We start from the raw sequence: 22,668 nt of genomic DNA on the forward strand, positions 1-22,668 counted from the left end.
CTTAGATTTCAAAGTGTTAGATCATTTATCTTGTTTTAAGAGTGAATTTCTTATTTTAGGTGTTCAACTTTACACTATAATCTTAAATCAAGCAAGCTTGTCAAGTGAAATCATCTCGCTGCATGAACATATCATTTCACTTGTTTCCCTCAGATTCAGTGTTTTTATATTGTTTTTAGACACCTCTTTTTGTAGTGCACAGAGATATTTAGGTTCATTGAAATGGAAAATGTCTTCTCAAAAACATAATTTCTGGGATCTAAGCATTTGAGTCTGGATTTAACCACTCCAGCACTTTACCCTGAAGCCGAGCAGAGAAGCTTTGAGGTCTTTTTAATGAACTCCTCAGCAGTAAAACCCCGGAGCCTCTTCAGCAGCAGGAAACGGCTGACCCGGGAAAGTTTACTTTCTGCCTCGGAACCAGCATTAGAAAATGCCCTGTAGCGGTGACATTATAAATAGATGTGGAGGTGGACGTTATGAGTCATCCAATGTTCAGCTATTGAAATGCTGCATCTGGTCAGAGAGAGCATTTTGTGAAGATTTATTCACTTTAACTTGCTTCTCATTGTTATTAATGATTCAGCACTCTTTCCCCAAGTGTCAATCACTTCAGCACTTCATTGGAACAGGGATTACAGCAGGCATTTCAAGTCCATACAGTATCACTCATTTTAACCTTAGGTCTTTATTCCAACTTAAATTGTTGCTTGAAATATAAAAAGTATTTAATAATGATTACCTTTTTATAAGCTCTTACATATTGGGGTATACTGGCTGACCTGTTTGTGTTTGAAGGAGGAGATTGAGACCCAGAGACAGCAGCATGATGCCAGAGTGATGTCCATCAGAACAGAGGAGAAGCAGAAGATGGACAAGATGGCCGATGAATTGGACCAGAAATGGAGAGAGGCACTGCGGTAAAAAACAACAACAACAACAAAAACCTTCCTCCATATGTGTTAGACTCTATGTCAGCCTGTCAATCTCAGTTTCTCGAGTTTTGCTTTCCCCATTTGTTTTCTCATTCATCTGTCATCTCTCGCCCCCTCTGTCTCACAGTCACACCAGTAATTACCATAACAAGTCCACTTGTTTTGCCAAAGTACTCATGGATATAATAAGAATTGGAAATGAACACAATTGGAAAGAAGCTTATAGAAGCAAACAATATTTACTGTACAGCAGGACAAAATAAGCTCAAATGCAAACTAAGGTCTGCCTGCCTCTCCGTAGGGAGGAGGTGCGTTTATTGAAGGAGGAGTTGACCGAGGAGTATGAAGCAGATAAACAGGCGGAGTTGACTCAGATCTCCCAGCAGAAAGAACTGGAGATGATGGCGGCAAGAGAGGGCTGGCAGAGGAAGGTGGAAGACCTGCTGGAACAGGTAAAACACATGCACAGCTCTGTATCCAGATAGCAAAAGCTGCAACATAGGGAGCACACGCACGTCATGCTGCGACCAGCGCAGCTTGCTGCATCACACGCCTAGCACTGGGCAGGTGCACAGTCTGATACGTGCACATACAGTATCTGCTTTCAGAGGCGTTACAGAGATCCTTTATCCGTGTTTTGCAGTGACAACAGTTGTCGTTGTGCATTTTATCTCATTTCCCCAGTGGTGGAAGAAGTATTCAGATCCTTTGCTGAAGTAAAAGTACTAATACCATACTGTGAAAAAGACCCGAACAAGTAAAAGTCCTTAGCATTGAAAATTTTACTTAAGTAAAAGTATCAAGTATCATCATGAAAATGTACTTAAAGTATTCAATGCAGAAAATCCTCACATTTTAGAAACTGGAAACAATGAAAACAGTTCCGCCAATCAAGTGTTTAATCATTTCAGCTGTACTTGGAGCCCTGTAACCTTGTATTTTATAAACTAACTGAGTTGTGTAGATCTGGAAAGTAATTAAAAATGTAAGATGTCAGATTATTGTAGTGGAGTAAAAGGACTCACATAAAGTAACTCAAATTTGAACTTAAGTACAGTATTTGAATAACTTACATTCCACCGCTGGTTTTTCCTTTGATAGAAATAGGGGACGCCCACGGCCCTGACCTTTACCCCTCAACACAGTTTTGGGGGTCTGATCCCACTCTGGGAGTTTGATTGACAGCTCCACTCGATGTTAAAGCCTGGAGCAAAGATTCTCCGTCTGAGGACAGATACAACTCCATCTCACACACACACACACACACACACACACACACACACACTCACACTCTCTCGCAGGCTTCGCTGCCCCTGACTGCCTGTGAAGGAGATTTACAGTGATGCCAAAAACAACCACTTCACCTGCTTAACAAATCACATAATTCCCACAATAACCATAAATCGGCCTGTAAAAAGCTAAAGGATTAAGCTTCTCTTCCTGTGCTATTTTGGTCTCAATTTCTCTGTTCTTCGCCTCGAGTGATGCAGAATTAAAAAAAAATTCTTGTGGTTTTTTTAATTACTTTTTCCTTAAAGCCCATATATCTTCTCATACACATGTATGCTGTATAAACACATACAGATTGTGTGTGTGTGTGTGTGTGTGTGTGTGTGTGTGTGTGTGTGTGTGTGTGTGTGTGTGTGTGTGTGTGTGTGTGTGAGTGTGTGTGTGTGTGTGTGTGTGGTCCTTATAGCTACAATTGCTGGAGATTTTTTGAATGGGAGTGTAAGTGGAAATATTCAGGCTGGAAATGAAAGGTCGGCAGCAACAGAGAAGCATTTGAGGCTGAGTTTCAAACTCCGACGCTTGTCTCTTTATTCTCATGTACCCATCCGTGCTGAGCATACTGCCTCTGGCTAATTCCGAGCGCAGCTGAGTCACAACTGAAACTTGAAAGAGGCTCGTCCTGATTTTGCCAAGACGTTGATGGGCTCAGATAAATATTTTCTGACAGGCTAGAGCCAGCGACCACCAATGCCAGCTTGGCAACATTTCGGACGCCCTCAACACCCCAGTAAGTAACAAAAGCGGCTTAGGGTGAAACACTATGATGTAAAAGGAACTGCCTGACTTTATGTGTAAAACGACCAAAAAAGAGGATTTCCCACAGTCACAAGAGAAACCTGTGTTTTGAGGGCAAAGCCCATGGATCTGTGTTAGCTGTGTGATGGACCAATGGTCTGGCCACGGTAGTGGATAGCGATAAAACCGCAGAACATTTTTAGAAAACAGAAAAATATTTCCCTCTATAGTTTTCAAATGTCATCAGTTCAAAACCCAAAAGTCATAGATTTGCAATCAAAAACAACAAGAAAATTCAGAAGGTTGTTTAAGCGCTAGCAATGACAATACGTTTTGAAGACTGGACAGGGAGGAGGCGGCTGGCCTATATTCAATTAAATTATTATTCAATTAAAGCTATTATGCGTAGTTTCTGTCTCCCCCATAAGGAATTAGTAGACAAGGCAAGTAGACAAGAAAACTGTCGGCGCGTCCACTTGATACAAGCCTTCCGTGATTGCGCACGTGCCTTCACCCCTCCTCCACACAGTTGCTAGTAGCCAAGGAGGACACGGAGGGTTAAAAAAACACGACGGACTCTTCAGAAGAGGTAATTATCTTATAATTCACCGGATGACGCAATCTTCTGAACACTGCCGTGCTGAGAAATCCAGAGAGAGTTGTGTGGAGCTGATAGTCTTAATTAAGTTTGTAGCAACTCATTTGGCAGTGGCTTGACTGATGTGTATTAGTATCAAAAAGTTACACACTAAGCTTTAAACTTGAAAAATAATTTCATAAAGGCTTCTATAGTGAGGCTATCTTAATCTGCTGCTTTAGTCTTGGTAACCGCATAAATGTGAATCACAGTACAAAGAGCTGCATTTCAAACTGATCATGCAGAGGGGCTGAAAATAAACATCAAACAATGTCACAGACCAAATACCTAAGGAGCTTACACCTGTGTGTGTGTGTGTGTGTGTGTGTGTGTGTGTGTGTGTGTGTGTGTGTGTGTGTGTGTTTCGTCTCATCAAAGGGCTTTTGGTGAATTTTCTGTGGTAATTTTAGCTACAAGAAGACACAGCCCTCTGTGTTCTAGAGAGAACTGGTAAATTAATTATTTTGTGTGTATGCAAAGGAGTATTCTGTACAACACACAATAGTCAACTAACACAAGAAAAAGAAATAGAAACTAATAAACCAAAATGTTGAACAATTCCTGTAAAGGCAATGATTGAAACTGCTATACAACAGATTTTCTGGTTTGATGGTATTTCTTTAAACCAATCACAATTGTAGCATCGAAGCAGCCCGATTGGTTGGTTTTAGGCTTTGACCTTGAGTAGTTAAGGTAAGGAAAGCCGACTGGTCAGGGGATAGAACCTGAGCAAATCGGGTTCGGTTACCTTGCGGTTCTTGCCTAGATATTGCGTACACATTTTTTACGGAAATGCTGTTTTCATTCACTAATTAATTCCAATGGCATCTAGTTTTTCTTCTTGGTTTTTCTCTACTGTACCTGATACGTCTCTCTTCATCTGTGATTTCCTTAAGGGTCAGCATTGACTACAAGAAGTGTTTGAACACCCAAATTAATCCAAATTATTTTAAAATTTTGAGATAAAGAAGCCAAGAATGAAGCATGCCTCATTGCAAAATAAGGACTCTCGTGTCTGTCGTTACCTGGTCAAACCAAGCATCAGCCTCGAGCATTTCGATTGACACAGCAAAAGAAACAATATTTACTGAATGCATCCCTAACTGAGTTTTGTTTGTGTGCATGTGTGTGGGTGGATGTGCCATCCTTATCTATAATGACTTATTTTTCATTACAATATTTTCATTACAGCTCCAGGCTGCTATTTGTGTGTTTAATTAAGACATCAAGGGTTAGACGAATGCATCTGCTGGTTATTAAGATATTTCCGCATCGGTAATCTTGGATGTCCTGGTATTTTTCTGTAAATGTAACAAAGTATCCTCTTTAACAGACACATAACGGACACAGGAAGGGAGGATAAACTGTACAGGTCATACTTCTGTCTTTTTAAAGCCATATCCAGTGTAGAACCACATAAACTTCATCCCAGCCTGGCTCCTCATCCTCTCATTTTAAATCCATCTTACCTTGCCGTCACCATGTAGTACTCCTACAGCAGAAGAAATCCTGCCAGGGATTTATGTGCCGGAGCTTGAGGAAGAGTGGCGTGTGGAGGGCCGGAGCCGTCAGTCTGGGCCCTAATAGTTCCAATATCTCCACCAAAACAAAACTGTTTAGTGTGCAGTGGTGGGGATTACGCTAGTTGGCTTTATGTTATTTGGTTCTGCGCGCTGTTGTCTGACAAGCTGTCAGCTCTTGAAGATGAGTGGCGAAATCTCCCGACTATAGCTCTGTGTTTGGCTCACATCCATGTGTCGATACCACCACCAGTGAATAATTGTCCAAACAATTTGCAGGAAATTATTTTCACATGAGGATTAAAGAATGAATGAGAAGGCGCAGGTGGAAACACAAAGAGAGCAAAAATGTACTTAATGTTGACCTAATTAAATGTGTGTATTTATTTATTATTTATTTTCTGAAGATACGTATTTCTTAAACGGATGAAGCTTTGCTCTTCTCTGCTCTAAAGAAGAAATTGTATGTGATGTTGCAGCACAGAAACAAAGCCAATAATGACTTCTTTTTTTTTTGTTTAGTGTGCACATTGACCTGTCCACATTTGCTTTGATTACCTATACGTCTTCACATACTTAGATTACTGTTTTGCCTTTCAGTATAAACATCTGTAACTACTGTACATCTGCTTTTCTTTCTTTCAGATCTCTCTATTGAAACAGTCCCTGGAGCTGCAGTTGTCCCAGTCCCAGTCAGCTCTCCAGCAGCTGCAGTCTCAGTTTAACCAGGAGAGGGAGCTGCTGAGCCAACAGCTGAAAGGTATGCTGGCCTATGCCGCGTTGAGCATGAACGTCTCCATGCAGGCTCATTGCGCTCACGCCATCTACAGAGTATAGCCAAAGATTTATACGTCTCATACACCAATAACGATGGTCGGACCAGGGCTATCTGACCCATGTTCAACCCTTCTTTTGTCAATTCAAACCAAGTTTGAATTAGGACCTGGGTCACAACCAGGGAAAGGTGCACACCAATTACCTCACCTCACCTGCTGGAAATGGACAGGGGCTTTACACGTCATATTCAGTGAACAGCTAACATCACACACTGCAGCTGTACACCACCAGAACAGATGTTTTGTTCTTGGCCGCCTTGGATATTCGCTCTCGATCTCGATCCGACCTACCTCTCGACCTGGGTCACGAGGCCAAGTTGATGGACGTGAGCCAACCCTTCCAAACACAAAGTCCACCCTGGTTGAGCTCTTGGTGTTAAGGGGTTTAAGGGGGAACTGCAACTCCAAGCGTGCAGCAACAGTCATTCTTCCCTTAAAGTTACATTCCTTAAGATATGGTCATTTGCAAGAGAGTAGTGGTTTAGGCGGACTCAGTGAGCTGTTAGATGAGGAGGTGCAGTCGACACGCTCTCATTGGGATTTGTGCGAATCAACGGGCGATGATACATTGGGATGTATTACAATGAGACAAAAATACAGGGTTAGTTGAAATAGAAATGCTTTGATTGTTTTGGTATTATGTGCTTTTACAACACATTTGAGCCATCCCAAAGTGCATGATACCTTGTCACATTCTGCTCAGCGACTGGAACAGATTGTCATGTCATCTGTCTTGTTAAACAGAACCGAAACACGTCTGTTTTTAAAGATACCGTGAGGTATCACAGTGTACATGTGTAGGGCTCTTTTTGTGCGTGTTTGCAGAGATGCAGAGAGAACATCAGAGGAGAGAGCATCGACTACAGGAGGCCCACTGCTGTGCCCTGAGCACCATGGAGGAGGCCAGACAACACCAGATAAGGGTAGGAGTTACAGACAGACACACACACACACACACACACACACACACACACACACACACACACACACACACACACAGACAGCTAGCATGTACAGAAGGTGTGCATTGTTTGGCTTTGGATATGTCACATACACTGCATTCCTAAATCTAAAATTGAATCAAAATCAGATACCAAAGTCAACATATGCACTCAGACAAGCACAGTGGAAGCACTGTTGCTGGGGATTAAATTGGCATTTTTGCAGTCGTTCACAGGGGCTTTTATCCCCCTGAGCTACTCAGGCACTGTCTTTAGTTCTGGCACCTTTTTAAAAAGATATTCTGCCGTTTTTAAATCCAGCTCTGTGTCACGACAGTGTGGGCAGTGTTTTTTTTAAATGAACAGTGTTTGGCTTCCATTCGTGGCGCTCCTCTGCTCTTCTGTGCACGCTATGAAGGGGAGCCAAACACCGTTCATCTTAACACACTGAACACACTGCCAGGACACCGAACTGGTTTAAAGGTATCCCTTGAGGTGGCTGGGTTGGGTCAGTGGGTAGAGCAGGCACACGTTTACAGGGAGGTTTATGCTCTACGCAGAGGTCTGGGGTTTGAATCTGACCTGTGAGGATTTCCTGCATGTCTTCCCCCTCTCTCTCACCTAGCTGTCCTATCAAATAAAGGCAGAAAAGCCCAAAAAAGAATCCCTTGAGTTCAAGCAGAATTATTTCAAAAATGCACTCATGTATGTGCCTGTTATGATAGTATACAAATGTGCTTTTCAGTATAGAAATGGGCTGCTGCTGTACTTATTTTTTACTGTGTTCTCACCTGCAGTCTATGGTCAGCAAAAGTCTGTAAAATAGTTTCTGGTGCAAGATGAGATCATCCGTATGAGGATTGTGAAATTAAGATTTTCTCTCACATGTAACGTGATTTGGTGTCATGGGATTCTCTACTCAAGACATTATCCTCAGGTCATTTCCTCAGGAAATTATAGCCTCATACAGTAGTCAATGTTGCAATTTGGACTTTTTTTTCCTAATTGAATCTGTGGCATATTTCTTGATGTGTAGAAGAAAGGTAAATATTGGTTGTGAGACTCTGAAACTACCAACACATTACACAGATTGACAGTCTACAGTAAGTGTAGGGGAAAGCGTTTTAGTTAGTAATATCGCCAGTTTTAATTTGACCATCCTTCCATTCCTGCTGCAGGGTAAATTGGAGGTAAAAGATTCATGAAGCAATTAAATCAGCTGCGAACACTGCAGCTATGTGAAACAATTCATTAGTTTCATCTACTTTAATTTCACCCATTTCCTTGTTAAATGATATTGAAAATGAGCCAGGGTGGTAATAGCTTATTGTTGACTTTATGGTTCAAGCCCGTCATATAATTATATTGCATCTCATATATTATATATTCTTTTTTACTGCCCCATTGAACAAAATAACTGTAGCACTGTGTCTATGATGGGGATGTGTCCGGTACATCTTTTAATGTTGGTTAAGGTCATGGATCACATAATGCACCTTATGGAAATGAGACTGCTCAGTCGGTGTGATTTCATGCATGCTAAATAAAACAAACTGGGCCAGGTTCTTGCTGTTTATTCTAAGTTGGCAACCAGGCCAATCTCCCCAAAACAGTTTGTGGATTCCTTTCAACAGGAAAAAGCATTAATAATGCTCCTCTGCAAAAATATTTTTTTTGTAATCTCAAACTGGAGATCATAGTTTGCACTTGTTTTCTCCAACATTACACCACCGATGATAAGGTATATTAAGGCTGCATAGTGCGCGTAGGGTTTAGCATGTATAATTTACATATGTTTTGCATATAATTCACATGACTCATGATGCCCTCTCCCTGCTGGTGCCATCCACGATTCTCAGACACCAGAGACTGTGTTGGCCACCAAACAAATTCACAGTATGCTTTTCACAATCCCGCTTCCATTCTTCAAACTGATTTTTCTGCAAGAAATCAATTTCCATTACCAATGTGAGTCGTCGTAAACAGCGGCTTTAGAGTGATACTGCCAAATAAACTTCACAAAGAGAAAGCTGAATATTGTTCCAATAATTGTATACATATTGCTTAGATCTTAATGGATTTTTTAATGTTTTGTAGCTGTGAGCAGCTCCTCTTGTTTCTTTTATGTCATGCATTGTGAGATAAATGGTGTCCAATAGCACACACAATAAACAAGCAGATGAAGTCTACATACTGATAGTTTTGACTATGATCAATGTTGTCATATTTGTCATTAATGAACACACTACATACCCATCGTGATGGGAATTAGTAAAGAATTGGGACACAGCTACAATGTTAATTTTTGCTTGTCATTTTGTCTTCTGGGTTTAAAGTTCCAACAACATCATCATCATAAATAAATGATTTCTTTCAACCAACTCTCAAATTCCATCCATGCCAAAGCATCCTTTGGATTCTCCACAACTGTGTCACCGCATGGAATAATGTATTTTTGATCTAGCATGTTCTATCATCTTGATCCTTTCCTCTTCTCTCCCCCCCCTCCTCTTCCTCTCCCTCCTCCTCCCCCTCCCTAACCCTGTGCCAGGCCCTGGAGGAGCGTCTGAAGCAGGAGCAGAGGGAGGAGGTCCACGCTTTGAAGGAGGCCCACAGGAGGACCTTGGACATCCTGAGACAGCAGTCGGACCAGGAGCTGCAGACGCTGCGATTTGAGCTGGAGGACGAAGGCAAAGCAAAGCTGGGTAAATGATCATACAAAAACTGAATTGCTGTAGTTTAAAAACAATGAAGCAATGACGTCTGAACTCTCAGCAAAGATGTTTCTACCTATGGTGATAAAGATTCTGCCCTACCTGCTGTGTTGAGGCTTATTCCCGAAATGATTATTAAAAAATCCTCCTCATTCCACCTTTTGAATATTAGAAGACTGGAAGGAAACCTAACCATCCATGGACAGAGACACCTCTGCAAGATGTTGCAATTCACCGGTTGAAATGTAAAAGACTCTTTGAGAAACTCTGTTATAATGGGACTAAATCAGCAAAATGCATTTAAGAAGAATAATAAGCGATAGGCTAATCACTTGGCATAAGAATGTCAACACTTTAGCCTGCTTTTTTTTTTGCAATATAAAAAGGCCTTCTGTGTTAAATAGTGTCAAGTTGTTAAAAGCTATCCTGGATTTTAATTGCACTGATAATCGAAGACCAACAGGTACATTACACAAGTAGTCAAAATTGAAATATCTGACTGAAATAGACAGCCTGCATTAAAACAAATTGCCTTTTGATGGTAAAATGAGATTGAGATTAAATCTCTCAAAATGTAAGAAGTTCAAAAAGAACTCTTCTTCCGTGATTTTCTGCCAAGATTCACAAGGAACAAAGAGGATCATTTATGATCCGCCCTCGGTGATAACTTTAGTACAAGGTCAGTTGGTTTTCATCAAACCGCCATATTTCTTCTCACAGTGCTATTCCTACCCATGATGCTGAGATGTTGCTTGTCACTTCTACACGATGTCAAGTCAAGTATATTTCTATAAAAATGGAAATTACAGTGCTCGTACCCGCCGTATTACCCATAAAAACTAGAGCATAAATACAATACAATAAACACACTATACAGTACAATACAATACATAGTCTAATGTGTAAATGTTCACTCCCTTTAACTCCGGTGTCTCTGTCTGCCAGCATCTCTTCGTGCAGAACTGAACCACATCCATGCTGCGTCAATAGAGCATCTAAAGCAGATCCACCTCAAAGAAAACACATCCGCCAAAAGAGATCTAGAAAAAGCTATGGAGCACAGCCGTCAGCAGGTAACTGCGTTTCTTTCTTTTCTCACTGTCTGTTTCCTTCTTTGTTCTTTTCTTGTGTTTGTGTTTGACCAGCATCTTCTAACTTACAACTTATTCTCCTTACTTGGCATCTGTACACTGTTAATGCATTTCTTCTAGGAACAAGAGCTCCTAGTTCGTATATCGGACCTGCAAGCAGAGCTGTGTTCCCGTAGCAACCGCATCACCGATCTGGACCATGAGATCCACTCTCTGAACGAGACCATCGACACTCTGACCAGAGAGCTGGAGATAAAGGGCAAAGAGGTGCTGCGGGTCCGCAGTGAAGCCAACCATCAGATAAGGTGCATAACATCAGAATGGTCCATACAGTTGGAAGTCAAACATCAAGTTCACAATGCACACTCTAAAATATGGGTTTTATAACGAAGGGGGCAGAACTAAAGTCTGACTCAACATTAACTGACCCAGTTTTGCAGACGACTAATCCTGCACTCATGTCATATGGGAATAACCATCTGAACAGTTTATGATTAAAAGCATTATGCTTCAAAAGTCATTTATGCCTCAATGTGTTTCTGATATATATATATATATATATATATATATATATATATATATATATATATATATATATATTACAGTAAATAATTTTATTTATTTATTTTTTCAAACACACATATATCATATAACTCTATCGTCAGCATTTTTAAACAACAGTAGGTACAGAACCTCTGACCTGTTATTTTGAGAGTTGGGCCAGGACCATTGTATTCCACCAAAAGATGTCGTATGGCAAGATACATCTTAAGTTGTGTAGTAGGAATGCATGCTCATACAGAAGTACACCGGCAATATACAGTATTATTGTACTTTCCTAAAGCTAGGGGACTTTACTTAAAGAGACAGAAGAAGAAAACTAAATTGAAGCAGCCGATATCCTGACTTTTTGTCCCTCGTATGAGCCAAGCCCCCAAAGGACCTGATCCTACACTTCCCATGATTTCATTCTGAAGTATATTGCATCTAGGTTTTAGGGTATTTAGAAAGGAGAGAGACCGGAACACTGACTAGGGCTGCACTACACAGTATATTGTTTTTTTTAATCATTATCGCGGTATCAACTTGTGCAATAAACACACACACACATCGCCAAAGGCTGTGACATATCGCGAAATATACTTTGTTTCTACAGTTGGTTGAAAGAGTATCGGTAAAAAACTATACTTTAAAATGTAACTGTCTTTTTTCAGTGGTGCATTTTATGTTCAATTCGGTGTACAATAAAAGAATATTGGAAAGGATTTTTTTTTGCGGGGGGGTTATGTAACAAGCAATTTATTTTTTAGCAGAATACTGAAAGCAGCAGAAAGCTTGAGTAAACCTTAATATCTAGCTGTAGTGGCGAATTGTCCTCCGATTGAATAAAACAAACTAAAAACTCAATTTACAACAGCCACTGAAGCACCGAAGGAGTGAATCTTACGCAGAGATAAAAACTTTGATTGTCCAGGCAGAGATGGCGTTCTGTCAGGTTTATTGATCCATTTTCTTGGCAAACAAACATTTCACGTGAATGATCAATGGCGTCTCTAGGCTCTGTAACTCTGTGTCTGTGTCTCTGTCTCTATCTCTGGTAAAAAACCATCAGCCCTCCCCCGGTGTCTAACTCCCACATACCTGTTCACCTATACTTGTAGACTACACCTGGTGGCTAAGGCTGCATGGCACCTTCAAAACAAAAGCACTAAAACTAACCCAAATAAAATACTAATGATAACCAAATGTATGTAGCTGCATAATTAAAGGAAAACTGAAATTAAACAAATCAAATAATTAGCTACTATATATATAACAAAATAATGAATAGCTCCAACACTAGCACTGACTAGTTGAATTTTACACTTGTAAAATGTCCCGCTTGGTAGGCATTTTGGTCACTTGGTCATGCAAGCTTTGCCATTGTTTCCTTAAAGCTATAATGTGCAACTATTTTATAATAAATGTCCGTTACAATCAAGTCGTTGGCAAATAAGTTGATACAAAGCCAGTTTAGCCCATCAGCTCCACAAAACTCTCTGTATTTCTCAGCATGGCTGTGTTTACAAAATGGTGTCGTCAGGTCACACACAGAAGCTCGAGTATTGCTTTTTACATCACTGCTGAGAAAGAACAGCAGCGTTCGGCTTTGGAGACAAAGAGGACGACCAACTTACAAGATAATTACGTCTTCTGAAGAGTCCATGTTTTTTTAATCCTCAGCGTCAGCAGCTGCTTGCCTCATTTGGCGGCTCCGACAGTGTTCCTCAACTCCTCATGAGGGCGGCAGAAGCTACGCACTGTAGCTTTAAAGTAAATGTCCCACATGTAAATGCAGCACCCTCTTCATGACTTCATTCCACAGTAACCATGGATACCATTTCTTTTTAGCATTACAATAGAGCCCACTTAGTAATTAAACTTTATGTGTTATTGCCCATGCATCCAACACACATTACATGACCTTCCTTCCTCGCGTTTTTTTGATGAGTTTTGTCTGTCTCTGTTGCAGGGCCCATGAACAAGACCTTTCAAAGAGACATGAGAGGGATCTGGGGGATATAAATATAATGCATCAAAGAGAAATACAAATCATGCTTGCAGACTTCAATAAGGCCCAGGAGGTCCTCAAAGACAAGATCACTGCACTACAAATACTGTAAGTCCCAGTAAAGTGTGATTACTTCTGTTGTGTTGCTCCTTTAGGCTGCCATGCTTCCAAGATTTTTAATAGTCTCATAGTTGTCTCTTTTTCTGTCTCTGCTTCCTCCTTGTAATGTTATCTACCTACCTTACTTTGCTTATGTGTGTCATGTCTGTTTCTCTAGGTTGGAGGGGACAGAGGACAAGTTAAGACACAGAGAGAGCCGGCCAGAAGACCTGCATGTCATTGCAGAGCTCCGAGAGATGGTCACCGAAAGAGAAGCTCTGGTGAAAAAGCTGGTGGTGAGTACACAGGGTGGCATCTGGGGTAGGGAGGGGCGACACTGTGGTATAGTTGGCATTGCAAGAAAAGCTGAAACAAATCTCAAAGCAAAAACGTGTACCGCAACATCCACAGAAGCCCAACTCCATCTTGCAGCATAATCCTTTTCTCTGCTGTCCACGTGTACTACTCAGATAGGACTTCTTATTTGGGAAACTGCAGTCACATATATCACCGACTGACACCGCAACAACTGTTGCTGGCAGATTTTATCACCTGGAGCCTACAAAGTATCACTTTAAAACGTCTCGTCTCCTTCTTAGGACGACAAGAAGTTCTACCAGCTAGAGTTGGTCAACCGAGAGACGGGATTCAACAAGGTCTTCAATTCCAGTGCCAATGTTGGTGTGATCAACCCCCTTATCAAGGTAAGTGGTCTCATACCCAGAAGCCCTTGTCAGTGTGATTGGCATGGCTGTCGGAGATCGTATGGGCGTTTATGACATCATCGGCCCCCTTTTTTTGAGGGGTGGTTGCATGAAGGCCACTCAGCTCAGACAGGTGAAATCACAAAATCCCCACACAACAAATAAAAGTCTGGTACGTACTGTAATCCTTGATTTTCTTTTTCTTATTCTGGTATGTTACATTGTTTTATTCTTACCTTAAATTAAGCCTATTGTTAGAGGACTATGAGAAGAACTGTACGAGAAATCATCCCATTCTTTCTGAAAAACCGCTGCGTGTGTGAACATTACTAACTACCTCATAAAGACTGATGGTTCTCTGCACAGAGCTGCTCATCATCCTTCTTGTGTGCACACAGCTGTCATACCTACTGTTTGATTCAGAAACAACGCTTGATTTCAGCATCATATCATCAGTCCTCTCCTCCTCCTTCCTCCGCCTCATGCCACTGTTGCTCACTGTGGGTTTTCAGGATTAGATAACATACACATCCTCGGTTCCCTCACTTGGATTTTAAAACTTTGGTGTGCAAGATTAGAACATTTCTGGCTTTGGCAACTCCAAGGGATAGTATCAAGAGAGTGTCAGCGTAGGCAGCAGTACACCTCTCTTCGCCCAACAAATCCACATTTTAGGCCCATTTGTGCCAACACAGATTTTCCTACCATTTTTATTTCTTGCGAGATGCTTTGTACTCTTCTAATTCAACCAATTTCATCCATTTTCACTAACTTTTTGATATATAACTTTTTGCTATATTGTGTTTTTCGATCAGTTGCAGTCCTCTCCCAGTTGTGCATTTGACTACACAATGACCCCGAAAAGCAATTGTCCAATCATAACTTACCAGCTGTAACTAGGCATGTCAAGCTTTGGCTTTCTCTACATGTGGAAGCGATGTGCATGTGGCTGTGGTGAGAGCGATACTTTAAAGTGTAAAGAGTTTGGATGGTGATATTTTGACTTTTTTAAAAGTGTAAGGACTGGAGGAAACTGAGTTTATCTTCATCTAAGCGTAACTTTAAGACCAGGGAGGGTGTCATTAGCTAACTGTGTGAGGGTTACAGGTTGCATTAGAAAAATCCCAGGTCAGGACTGGCACATATTGTACTCTATGTTGTATCCCCCCCACTGTCCTGGATGCTGCTATACCTGAATGTAGGCTAACGTTAGCAACTCTTTCCTGTTCTTTATTGGATTTGGGGAGGTTTTTGTTGCTCCAAACTAAATGCATTCCTCTAACACGGCATCACCTTCCCCGACCCTGCCTTTCTATGTGTGTCTGTAGTTAAAAACAGGCAGCCAGTCAGATCACCGCTTCACCAGCTTTTCTAGCCAGTCAGCTCTCCGATTGGTCGGCCCTCCCGCCATGAGTCATGAAGGAGAAGAAGAGGAGGGACGGGAGGTGGTGGAGGTAGGACCAGGTGGTGGCTTTGGGCCTCCTCACTCCCCCCTCCATAGCTCCCTCCCTAGTCCTCTTGGGAAAGCCCTGCCACTGTTCAGCCCTCTTTCTCCTTTTCCTCAGCATCATCTTCCACTTCCTCCTCCTTCTCCTCATCCTCCACATCATCCCATGCCAAGCCTTGCTCTTCCTCATGCTCCTCATCCTCAGGAAGCCCTGGTGCATCATCAGGGCCTACAAAGCTTTAGGAGGTGAGAACCAATCTGTCTTACTGGCACTGCTGCCCTCAGTTCACTTTCACTTCACCTAATTCAGGGAGTGAATTAAGTGATGTTTGCTGCCCGCACTGCAGTGTTGTAGTACTCAAGATCCTTCTTGGTCTTAAGACCACTTTGTGAAGGTCTCTGTCTCTGAATCGGCCGCATTTTGACTGAGTCTTGTCTCTGTCTCGGATAAAGAGGATTTTATTTCAAGACCGGTCAGGACCACAACTGCAGGAAAATCACTAAATTGCCTGTGCATTGTCTAATTGTATGTGTTAACATCATTACTGGGAGTGGATGTAAAACTTCCTGCTTCAGTTGCAACCAATAACTTCACTAATTTGAAATTGGTTACCCGCCCTCTTAATAAACACTCCCAAGAATGTGAATGCGGGAGACAGAGAAGCTCTGGCTGTCTGCTACTGGTCTTGGTCTTGGTCTTGACTCGGTCTCAAGCCCTCAAAGTCTGGGTCTTGACTTGGTCTCATTGATAACTTGGTCTCGGTTTAGGTGGTCTTGACTACAACACTGCCCCAATGTCTGTATCTCTCACCTCACTGCTTAGTTTGCCTCCCTACAATCCTCACGTACTACCCCCCCCCCCTCCCCCCTCCCCCTCCCAGGCTAATTTTCTGAAAAAGCAGATATTGGCCTTCTCTCAAAAATATAGTTACCCATTACCCATCTCTGTTATGACAGATGTTCATCTTTTTTTTATGCTCTTCAGAAATGAAAATCAGCATGTTGCAATCACTTACGAGGCCAGCCATCCATTACGTAGACATTTGTAGACAAAAGTTACATAGACACAATGGTGAAATTACACTTTTTGTCATCTTCATTTTTCCTCACCAGACGTCTGCCACCAAATGAAAAAGAAACAGTCTGGTGCAATTGTTACCAAAACATGTCTTTTTAGCAACTTTGGCCACCCTGTTAGATGTACAGTACCTCCTGAAATTTATTTAAATTATTTTGTGAGCTTTTTTTTGTCTGATGACACACAACGTGGTAGATCAAGTTTGGACTTTCAAACAGATGCCGTATCTGTTGTGTGCGTGGGGGTTTCATGGGAATCTTTTCATTTCACAGAGCACTGCGGTCTTACTCCATAAGTTCAGGGTCAATAGAGAAATATAATGAAGATTATAATCTCTTTTGATCCATTATGCTTTCACATCTCGTTTCCCCTTTTCGTACCACTGAACTATCACACAATCTCAGACAGAATCGTCTTTGAAATGTAGGCTCAATCCTCAATGGCTTCTAAAAAGGGAGCCAGCCATGAAACTTTGCAATTACAAGTCAGTCTCATTGGGACTTCAATCGCAAAGAAAGTGAGTGATTTAAAAGCACAGCGGTAAATTAGAAGTTGCAAATGTGGAACCTTTAAGACAATGCTTTGGTGCTATGTGTTCTCCCCGCAAACAGGCAGTAGACACACAGTATAAGAAGAGATGAAGGAGATGAAGGTGAAATCAGTGGGAGGTCTGCAAACCAGCTGGCCCAAACAGTTGGTTTAAAGTCTGAATGTTCAGAAAAGCTCATTTCAAGAGGAGAAACACACACATTTGTTAGTCAGTGTTTTTATCATGTTTTTCAGGTGTTATTTTAAAGATGACAAAAAAAGTGTGTCTCACTTTCCGTACATCTGGGCCCTCTGGGGGTTTTTTTTCACTCTTTTTAATCTCTGAAGCAGGGTCAGCAGGTAGGCTGGGTTTAGGAACTGGATGAAAGCTCGCTGGGTGTGGTTTGATCCCAAGCTCCTGCTGTGCATGTGTCTATGTGTCCTTGTTATGTGGGGGACGAACAATGTAAGACCCAGTAAGGTCATGTATTGTGGACATCACACCAGCCTTCACTTGTTTGGCATCTGTAACAAGCACTCACTGGACCTCCCTGATTACACTCTGGTACTGGCCTCAAGCACCACACACAAGGGAATCTCACTTCTGTTGCTGCCTACTAAGCTAGAAGGCTGGGACGACACTTTCTTTGTTTTGATTCTTTCTCGATACATGGGTACCGATTTGATTTGTTTTGCAATTTTCATTTATTGGGATTCTAGAAGTAAAGCAATTTAACAAAAATTAAAGTTGAATAATAAACTTCTAGAGACAATATATAATGAGACATTTCCTTTAACAATTTTTTTTCTAAAAACAATGTGCATCACATGTCAGTCAGTCTGACATTTATTTAATTTGTGAAGAAGCACATAACATGTAATTTCTGTATTTTCTGCTTTCGGACTGTTTTGCTGGAAACACGCATGATGTAGTCACTGTCGGCAGTACCGTATACCAGAAAATATTTAGATGAATCAATGGTATAAAAAAATATTGATTCCAGGGAATTGATTCTAAAAATGGTCTGCAAAAGTCACCATACAGTACATACGATTTTTGATTAATTTATTTTTTGCGAACGCTACTGCGCTACCATGCGCGCATGTGATTGTACACATCTGTATGTTCAGTTGGAGTGTGTCTCTGTCTCTTCTCACCATCCTAACAGACCTGTTTCTCTTCCTGTCCCTCAGCCTTCCTGAGGCCAACGCCACGACACCGTCTGACAGGAGGGGGGTGGAGCCAGGAAAAAGCAATGAGTCTGTTGTAAAAGAAGAGGAGCTGTACGCCCAGTACTTCACTTTCTAACTGAAAAAAAAAAAAAAAAAATCCTCTTCTGTCGAAAAAAAAAGAAGAAAAAAAAAAAGATATCGGGACAGAGAGCTAAAGTTGGACACTCAATCAAACTGTAGGTTTTGAAGGTAACATAGCCAACATTATTTTCAAACGTCCACTGCCAATCACAGCGCTCCCATCAGTCCCATGCAGTACTGAGATCCCGGTGTGGCATTAGGGCTTCCATACAGGGGGAGCATGATGAGGAACGTGGCTCGTTAGTGCGTCTTCGTGAAAGTGTGCATGGTAGCGGGAGGTGAGGCAATATAAACACTTTTAGACCACCTGCAGTTGTGCCAAATGTGACGGATTTGTATGAGCTTTTAAGTGTGGAGGATATACTGTAAATACAGTATTCATTTTTTTAATTTTGGTAGACCTAAAAGTTAAATAGGAAATGTTGGCGGTGTGTTTAAGGAACACATTTCAATTCCCCACAGGGATTACTTTGCATTATAAAGTAATCGCTTGGATTTACTACGTTTCTTCCTCGCAAAATAGATAGAGAGGAAATATTAGCTTTCTGATTGTCGCGACTAATCACATTGTTGTCCACTGATGAAATACCTTTTGAAGTCATCAAATCAAGATGAGGGCTGGATTAATCCTCTTAACAAGAGATAGCAGAAACATTTCAGTATTAAAAGATGATTCCGATATATTACAACTTTTTTATAGTTCTGACCATCTTTTCTATCAGTATAAATGGCAGTGTACTGAGGTAATTGCTGAAACAGTCACAACGTTGTGACTAAAATGTTTTGTCATAACTGATAAAAGTGATGGTCAACAACCAGGTTGTAGTGAATTTGAATGATCCTGTTAACTAGCCAGTGTCAGTAGCATGAAACCTTCAGAAAAATACACAAACCTCGAGGAAATCATTTCCTCTTTCCTTTCTGTTGCCCAAACCACAGCTGGATTCTTAAGCTCATACAAAGTTGCCACAAACAGTGCTGCTCTAAGTATAAAGTGCCACTAGTGATTAGCTTACGAGGAAGTGTTTTCAGACTTTGTCTGGGTTTTTTTTTGTACATCATGTGTCTTACAAGCTTTTATCTGACTGGGAAAGCTTTGAAAGTTCAGCCAGGGCAAAGTGATTTTTGCCTTGATACTCGCCTTTACTCATTCATGCTGTGTCCTAACGTGTACATACCACACACACATGTTTTATTGGGGGGGGCAGACCTAGCTGTTGATTCCGGTTGTTTTTTGGCCTCTACAGTACGATGAACTACAGTATACCACAATAACGACACCAGCAAAAAAACAAAAACTTTAGCTTCCTGTCCCAGGGCTTTGACTGTGTACATACGGTACAGTGAACGTTTGAAAGTCATTTTCAAATGTCCGAGCTAGCTGAGGGACGCTTGATTTACTACTCCAGACACCTCAGCAGTCTCAGGAGGGGGAAGATCAAGAGAAGCTGAATCAAGCACCCCTCATATTTTTATTATTCCAGTATTTATAATGTAACAAGTTACTGTTTTTCTACGGTCTGTTTGTGATGCCAGTGGACCAGAGACATCCAGAGAGAGAGTTCTGTCAGCGACATGTATGAGGTTGGATGACTCCTGGCGACTTTTTTTTTTTTAGTTGCTCAGGAGTCTTTTATTTTTCATTACAAGCTAGAGTTCATGTCGGTGCCTGAAGTCTTTTGCTACGTGTCTCTGCCTGTGGGGCAGGCCATAGAGCATGTGAAAACAGAACCACTATCATAATGCTGCGGCCACTCACTTGAAATCCTCATCTGTCTGTCTGTCTTTAACTTGACTCGAACGTTTTACATGGTTATTGTGCTGTGTCCTGTACAATTTCCAAACTGCATGGTCATCATCAGCCTGGAAGAGGCTGTGTTTGTTACTTCTTGAGAAGTGGATAGAGAGGTGTGAGGTCTCACACTGACACCTCGGGGGTCCATTCGACTACAACGCAAACAGTTGGGTTACATTACCGCATCAATCGATGCTCGTCTTCCATAACAGAATCAACTGAGGCCTCAATGGTTCAGGAAGTGTTTGTACTTTTCATTGTTTGCATTCAGGAATCACACACACGCACATGCACCTTAATAATGCACTCTCATACAATCCCAATACACCACCAATAATAGAATAATCCACTCTGAGAAAATCTCAACAAACAATAAACCCTTGGGTTGCATTAGACTGTTAGGTTTCTCATTTAGCCCCTGTAGATATTTCACAAAGGCACCTTTAGTGTTATAGATACCTAAATGCCAACTAAATAAACTATTTTTTTACATTTAAGTCCATTTATTCACTTCTCGAAACAAAAAATCCATATTTCTTTTAGTTTTTGTCTTATAATGCGACAGCGCCACATTTTTGGAATTGAATGTGTCTTTGCCCTCTTACCCAGAACCACATGACAAGATGGAGTTTGGATATCACTCTTTTCCTCCGGCCGTGGGGAAGATGACATTCCAGAATATTTGTCCAAATGAACTTGAAAAACATGAAACGCTTCCTGAAACCAGGTTGAGACGGGACCGGTGTGTGTGTGTATAAAGCAAACTTCTACCATGGCGCCCTTAATATCGAACCGTCCCTCTCTGACATGAATACAGCATAATGTCATCGAAGCTAATCCAGCATATGAAACGGTTTGGATGTAAATATTATTAATCTGTAATAAACACAGACGATGGTATCCTGTCCGGGATGGTAGCCCCGACGCTGAGCCACGCGCGGGTTCATTCCTCCACGCACACTGTGAAGAATCTATTTATTCAAAGAGCTTTCTTTAATATATTGACATTTACGCTCAGACATCTGCATCAGACAATGCAGAAGTCTTTAGTTTCTTCTTGCTTTTTTTTAATTATTAATACATTTTCTCACAATCGCATCCAATTTTACCTCTACTCTCTTGTGTTATTTTCCTGCTGATGATTTTTCCATACTTGTCCAAACCAAGAAGCACATTCTGGAGGGCCGCCCCGTCTAACAGTGACAGAGTTATGAATGTGTTTTACTGTCCAGTCATTTTACTGTGGTATCACAATCTACTTGGAGACTTGCATTGTGAATGTCTGACTTCTGGTGTCAAAATTATACTACAATTTAACTCTAATATATAAAAATATAACTCTCAAGTCTCTGTTCATTAGCTTCCAGTTATGTAAAACACATTCATTCTCGAATTGAAAAGAATTTCCCCCGTATCAAGCTCTTATACATTGATCTATTTCTTTTTATGTTTTTACATAATTGTACCCATTCATGTTTTATTACTTCTGTTTTTTTGTAATTAATGTATTTTCCTCACGCCCTATTTGTAGATTTGATGCATTCGTTCATCTGTCCCACACCCGACCAGCCTGGTCCTACCAGACTCTGGTACATTTCATTGGACATTTACACATACATTTGGACAAACATTTCAAAATACTGCACTGTACTGACGGAAAATGAAAATTGAGCGTCGGTACATAGGAGGGTGGAGCCAGGCTAACACCCGACCCCGTTGTTGTTTTAAAGGAGAATTCCACAGGTTAAAGAGGGTTCCTGGAGCCCCGTGTGGTCCTTGGCAAACTCTGTCCACCGTTACCCCGAGGTTCATGAAAGTCTTTTTGAAATGTAACACCTGGCACACAAAACCTCTGGAGTTTTTATTAATTTTTTATTCTTTTTACACAGGCATCAGCTGACCATCAGTGAACCATACCAACTGCAACTTATAGGAATAGTCTGTTTTTTTATGTGTCTTATCAGGGCTTTGTTCATTTCACTTTCAACTCAGTTCAACTGGAAAAGATCATCGTGGCATCTTTACACTTAAGGATGTAAACTGAAATGGTAACTGTCGCAGTTTTTATGTGAGTTGAAAGTGACATTGATGTCACCCTTGTGACTTATTTTATGTTTGTCTTGCCACTTTTGAAGTTAAAATGTATAACAATTATAGCAACAATATTTATTTATATTTATATCATTTCTGTTGTATGTTATGGAACAGTAAAATTATGATTGTGAGATAAAACCTGTTGTGCTCCGTGTGTGTGTGTGTGTGTGTGTGTGTGTGTGAACTGAGGAACATTCTCAAACTACTACATGCAGATTTTTTGCAGATACAATATGTAATGCATGTGCATTCTTTCATATATAATGACCACAGGAGTATCATACAGGCTGTCCAGAGAGTAGGCTAAAAGTTATTGTATTTGGTTAAAAACCAAGTCTGCAAAACGTTTGACAAGAATG

The 22,668-nt window shown here is 41.0% G+C and overlaps 1 protein-coding gene across 4 annotated transcripts in view; it reads left to right on the plus strand.

The window, feature by feature from the left end:
• The window catches only part of LOC116673740 (protein FAM184A), a 50,997-nt gene extending 28,555 nt beyond the window's left edge, over positions 1-22,442 (plus strand). For 2 of the 4 annotated variants that reach the window (XM_032505976.1, XM_032505977.1), the window contains 12 exons: positions 799-920; positions 1,237-1,387; positions 5,763-5,877; positions 6,779-6,876; positions 9,446-9,599; positions 10,554-10,681; positions 10,820-11,004; positions 13,212-13,358; positions 13,528-13,645; positions 13,949-14,053; positions 15,619-15,746; positions 18,301-22,442. In XM_032505976.1, the coding sequence (XP_032361867.1) occupies positions 799-920; positions 1,237-1,387; positions 5,763-5,877; positions 6,779-6,876; positions 9,446-9,599; positions 10,554-10,681; positions 10,820-11,004; positions 13,212-13,358; positions 13,528-13,645; positions 13,949-14,053; positions 15,619-15,746; positions 18,301-18,415 (1,566 nt within the window). In that variant the 3' untranslated portion in view covers positions 18,416-22,442. Of the gene's footprint in view, positions 1-798; positions 921-1,236; positions 1,388-5,762; positions 5,878-6,778; positions 6,877-9,445; positions 9,600-10,553; positions 10,682-10,819; positions 11,005-13,211; positions 13,359-13,527; positions 13,646-13,948; positions 14,054-15,381; positions 15,508-15,618; positions 15,747-18,300 lie in introns of all 4 variants that reach the window. The other 2 variants (XM_032505980.1, XM_032505979.1) reach the window with 2 other exon arrangements.
• Positions 22,443-22,668: the final 226 nt, after the last annotated feature.

The sequence above is a fragment of the Etheostoma spectabile genome, chromosome 24, assembly GCF_008692095.1.
Source record: "Etheostoma spectabile isolate EspeVRDwgs_2016 chromosome 24, UIUC_Espe_1.0, whole genome shotgun sequence".
Classification (NCBI taxonomy): domain Eukaryota; kingdom Metazoa; phylum Chordata; class Actinopteri; order Perciformes; family Percidae; genus Etheostoma; species Etheostoma spectabile.